Below are 5,575 nucleotides of genomic sequence, written 5' to 3' on the forward strand. Positions count from 1 at the left end.
ATTTCTGTTCTTCATCAATTACCCTGCATCAGAAATGGCATCAGAAATGGGTTGATAACCGGACAGGCGAAAAATTAAGTTTCACTATGTCCAGGGTTGTTGAGGATCTAAAAACACTATATGCTTATGAATATATTTATAAAGTAAGTACAGCAAGCAGGAAGAATACAAAAGTCCTAGTCACACTCAGGCTAAGGATAGAAATATTAGATAATTTTAAATATTTAAAATTTTATGCCTTTGGTATTTGCCTTAAAAATTATATTAACCTATAAATGGCCAGGAAGTATTTAAGTACTAATATCTTGAAAACCAGTAGAAAACAAAACAAGGGGTTAAACAGAAAGTGAAAAATAAGTAAAGCATCATAAACACAGATACAACGGGAGAAATCTAAATAGCTAATTCTTATAAGTAAATGGATTAAGTTCATCACCACAGTTATGTTTTTAAAAGTCAGTCATATGGTGCTGCTTCTGAGACACTATAAAACAAAAACAAAAAAGCTCCAGGAGACTGGGGTCCTGTGGGGTCCTGTGGGGTCCAGCGTAGCACCTGCTCAGCCTGTGGAAGGGTCAGTCCCTAGCAGTGAAAAAAAAAAAGTCACAAATAAACTAAAACCACACTATCACACAGATACAGTGGTAATAATATACTAGGAAGTGGTATTTCCCTTAAAATAGATTAAAGCTAAAAGCTTCCAAAAGGAAGCAGGCTTCCATAACAGTTTAAGAGAAATTATTGATTTTTAACTTACAATTATATACACAAATTTATGAACACAACAACATAACCTGGGACTATATGAAAATGTTGGATCCTAATTATTTTTTGGAGCTGGAAAATTGCCTTTTCACTCTGGCCTTAATATGCCAGTCTGCGCTTTTACTGACCACCAAGAGAAACAAGAACATGGGGAACACAGGGCGCATGTCCGGCAGATCACAAAGGACAGTGTCGTGGGGGCTACTGTCCCTCGCCATACTGGACGCCTCTTGTCTTCATGCTTCAGGCTGGGAGGTGTCCATTAGCAGGGTGGCATTTGTGTACACACGGGAAGTGTAACCGTTAGACACGTGGACCCATCTAATTTTTCCAGACTTAAGACTTTCCAGACTTTGCTATTTTGTGGGAACACCTAACCAACTAGTCAGCTAAGACAAGGATTCTGTCCAAACGGAGTATGTGAGAATCCAGCCTGGTACTGTACTGTATGTGCAGCCTCAGAGGCTGAGACAGGAATGACAAGTTCCTATCCAAAGAGGGAAAGAAGGGAAGGGTATAAACCATAAGTTAATACCAAGAACCAATATTTTCTCTTCTTTCCACCCATTACTTAGTAGCTGCTGAAGAGAACAATGGCTATTAGTGGAAAATAGATTTTTGTTACACTTGAAGATTTTTTTTTAAATCCTAAGTTGTATCTCACTTGCATGCTAAGTTCTACTAACAGCAGTTTTCATATCAATCATAAGAACATTCCAGATCATTAATAAGAACAAATAGGAATCCTGCTCCACTGAATGTTTAAAATCACTTGTTCTCTATGACTGTTTACTTTTGAGATTGTCCATACCGACCCTCTTACCTATTTAAGCACACAGGTCTTTCACATATGAGACTTCCTACTTCCTGTCCCCACCAGAGAACATTTTCTACAGCAGCAGCCGTGCATTTATAGGAACCCGTTTCTGGAAAAACAGGCCATGGCTGTCCCAGACGCCCAAGACCAACAGATAGGGGGAAAGTAATGTCGTGATTGGAATAGCAGTGTGTCAAAGCAGCAAGAGGGTATCTGTGGCATTCTATTCTAATTCCTACTCTTTTCTAAAAGTATGTTCTGGAGGAGCTTCCTACAGTCTTCTACTCCCACTCCTCCTCTTCCTCTTCCTTCTGCTAATCACACAAAATGCCATGCAGACCAGGTTCCGGCCAGAAACAGAATTCTATTTCTCAAGACAATTTAATGAGCACACCATCTATGAAAGAGTAGCAGAGACAGGAATTAATGGGAGATGGAGTACTCCCCTGGACAAGAAGGCGAGAAGACCACACCTTCTGCTGAAGAGACCAGCGCTATACCCCCAGAGCCCCGTAATGCTGGGACTAGCCCTGGGGAGTCTGTCTGCTGGGGGACACTGGCCCTGGTCGAGCCTGCCTGCTGCCCTGAGGAAGTAAGCAGGGAAAGCAAGCCCTGAGCTTGTCCTCCCGAAGCCAGCTACACCCCCTCTGTTCCCAGTGGGTGCCTCTCATGGGGAGAAAGCAATCAGAAAGCAGAATAGGGTAGCCTTCATCAGAGTGGGAGCTAGGAACACAGAGAGTGGGTTTGAGCCGAGGGCAGTGAAGACAGTGATTAATGCAACCAGGGTGTCAGATTTCACGCAAGGATAATTCTAATTTTGTCAAAAGTGATAAGGGAACATGAATTAGATGTTTAAAGTAACTGTCTTGTGGTGATTGACAACAAATCATTTTATTTTGCATAGTGTTTGAAAACCTAAAATGGCCATGTATGCCTTTGAATATTATCTTAGAATTTAAAAAGTGCTAACGGGATGATGTGTTGAATTTTCAATTTTGTAGGGGAAAAAAAAATCTTCCTGGGTAGAAGGAGGGTGTTTTAGAGGAAAATCAAGGCCAGACGAAGGGCCCCAGGGTCTTTGTTTCTCAGAACACTATTGGTGGTGTAATGTTTGGTGGGGGTCAGATGTACCCACTTCCGGTCCTTTAATCCACTCCTACCTGTTAGGGTCCTGTGCCACAATGCTAATCTGTGAGATTCCATTTCTCTAGCAATAATGTCTCATCCTAGACTTCGCATCCCAAATGTCAGCCGTGGACATGAATAGTAGTGGATATTAATAGTGGATATTAAAAAGTAGCAAATGTCATTCTCAGAGTTTGATTTCTGATTGTTTTTTTAAACCTCCCTTCCTGTCTTCCCTGTTTTAGCTGGACTCCAGGGGAGCCGAGATGGCGGAGTACAGAAACAATGTTGCTGTTATCGACAAGGGGGTGCAGTAACAATGTTGCTGTTATCAACACAGAGTGCAGTAACAATGTTGCTGTTATCAACAAGGGGGTGCAGTAACAATGTTGCTGTTATCAACACAGAGTGCAGTAACAATGTTGCTGTTATCCACATGGGGGTCATCCACACTGAGTTCTCCTTCTATTCTTGGCACAGTCCTGGGGCTCCTTGTCAGCCCAGTTTCAGTGCCCCAGGGAACTGAAAGCAGCCGCTTCCTCCACAGAAGTATTTAGAATGGTCAGGATGAGATAGCAGATATTTGAAATGCCTATGAGCAGCTGTGAAAGGCTTGCTTTCCAAATCTGGAATTCTTAACGCTACCAGCTCAGTCTTGAGTCAAAGCAGCCGTGTGGGAGAGCAGAGGCACTAGCCTAGTCGTGACAAGCATGCGGTGGGTGTGTGAGCTCAGGTGTCCTCTCTGACTGCACGGCTATTTAAAACTTTAGAGCAGCAGACAGCAGATGCGTGGCGCTTGCTCTCTCCGCTTCAAATCAGCTAGGGTTAAGACTTAACTGAACTCAGCGGTTCAACCAAAGTTTTAGTTTACTAGACCTAACTTATGAGTCAATATGTACTGTAGGTTAACAAATAAAACACCCAAGTGATATACACTGTCTACAGGCAAAACTCCTGGTAGGGTTCAGCTTAGCTGATGAGGTCTGGGTGGGAACTTTTAAAAACTAAGATACCTGAAAATTCCCACTGATGTTTGGGGCAGGGAGCAACAGCTGTGGGGACTCAGTAGGTTTCAGACCCAGTTCCCAGGCACCACATTCTAACTGACTCTATAGTTACAAGGGTCCTCTTTAATTAAAACACCCAGAGATAAAAGCTCCTCTCTGAAAGGGCCCCCAACTCTTTCCAGCAATGCAGCAGCAAAATGCAGCAGCAACTTTTCGTGAAATGAGTAAAAATAGAATCTCTTTACTGAACATGGCTGCTTTGCCATGGATCATGCAAACTGCCTCTCTGGAAGTGTTAGACTCGCCGAGAACAATGCTAGTACCAAAGTACAGATTGCTAGTTCTCCGGCGATTCCGTTGCGTAGGTAGCAGCATTTCGAACTGAACAAACAAACACATTCGGAACCCTTCCTTTCTGACTACCGATAAGAAAGACAACTTCCACATACCAGGAGCTGTGGATATATTCTTTAATCTTCATAAAAGTTACAGCAAACCATCTCAAAGTCGCGGGCTCCCGTCTTCCTCCTGCGCTATGGACAAGAACCGAAAAAGTTTTACTTGGTCCTGAGTGGATCCTTTACCTCCACCACCAAGATTCCATCGTGACAGAGAATGGCAGACAAATCTTTGGTTTCGACGCCGTCCGGCAGTTTGTACTGTCTGGTGAAACTCCGGGATATAAACCCGTGCTCATCCATTCTGGGTCCGTGCTGCGCCTTGATCAGCAGCCAGCCTTCGAAGGTCTGGATGATGATGTCCTCCGGCAGGAACTGGACCACGTCCAGGAGTATCTGGAACCGGGATTTGCCCTCTCCGGGTGGCGTCGCGGTGGATGCTGAGTCCTCTGCAGGAGCTGGCGGGGTGCCTCTGGCTTTCCTCAGGTCCTCGATGGTCGGCCCGGGCAAGGCATACAGAGCATGATCCAGCCTGCAGTCTTCCAAGCCTCGAGCTTCGAACTCCTCCTGATAACGCACTGGGGTCTCTATGAGGTGCCTCAAGATGATTTTCGCCATAGCAGAGCAACTTCAGCGTTGAACAGCTTCCCTTCCGCGAGTGTCCAGCCCCTGGTGATGTCTGCAGACTCGATTCCCAGTCCTAGCAGCTTCGTTTATAGCTCTGTGCAGACAGCCGTTTAATTGGGCCTGAATCAGACCTTGCCTTTTCGCACACACTGACAACGAATGGCTATTTATAGCCGCCTCTCTGAGTTGCATTTAGCTCACAGCCTGCATAAGCCGGCCAGGCAAGGATCACTCTTACATGCCGTTAGCCTTGGCAGTCCTGTCCGCCTTGCTCACCCCAAGAGACAAAGTGGACACCAGAGGCTTGAAGATCTCCAGGTGCGATCTCCCCCTCCCTCTCCCCGTGAACCACGAAGAGCCATGAAGAGTGTGTTCATCTCCGCACCCGCTAGTAGGGCCTCTCCCCGCCTGCAAATCCCAAGCTGAGGGAGAAGATTCTAGTTGTGGTTTATGAGAAACACACACACACACACACACACACACACACACCATCAATTTCAAACAGCCAGTGAACTCTACGCCCTTTTCACGTTCCTCTCTTTTTAGTCTTTTGTGCTTAAGGGACATCTGAGCCACTCATACGGTTTTTGTACATTTGACTCAGCACTGGGAGAGGATTAATCTAGTCAATGCCCTGCTATTGAATGGGCAAAGATAAACCATGTCATTTCTCAACTAAAGCAGCTTCCATTGAAAAAGGAAGGAAGATCTCCACGGGTTCTACAGCCCTGCATTTGACTACCAATGACTCTACACTTGGCTATGACGAAGGCAGTCTAAATTTATTGTCTATGTCATTTTCCTTAAGCTCTCTAACATTCCACATAAACCTGGCC

The 5,575-nt window shown here is 44.8% G+C and overlaps 1 protein-coding gene across 1 annotated transcript; it reads right to left on the minus strand.

Moving 5' to 3' along the window:
* Nucleotides 1-4,178: 4,178 nt before the first annotated feature.
* Hspb3 (heat shock protein family B (small) member 3) lies at nucleotides 4,179-4,731 on the minus strand. The gene has a single exon (XM_051183065.1). It carries the CDS (start codon nucleotides 4,728-4,730, stop codon nucleotides 4,272-4,274), a length of 459 nt encoding a protein of 152 aa, XP_051039022.1. The 5' UTR covers nucleotide 4,731; the 3' UTR covers nucleotides 4,179-4,271.
* Between the last annotated feature and the right edge of the window lie 844 nt (nucleotides 4,732-5,575).

Source organism: Phodopus roborovskii, unplaced genomic scaffold, assembly GCF_943737965.1.
Source record: "Phodopus roborovskii unplaced genomic scaffold, PHOROB, whole genome shotgun sequence".
In the NCBI taxonomy this organism is placed as follows: domain Eukaryota; kingdom Metazoa; phylum Chordata; class Mammalia; order Rodentia; family Cricetidae; genus Phodopus; species Phodopus roborovskii.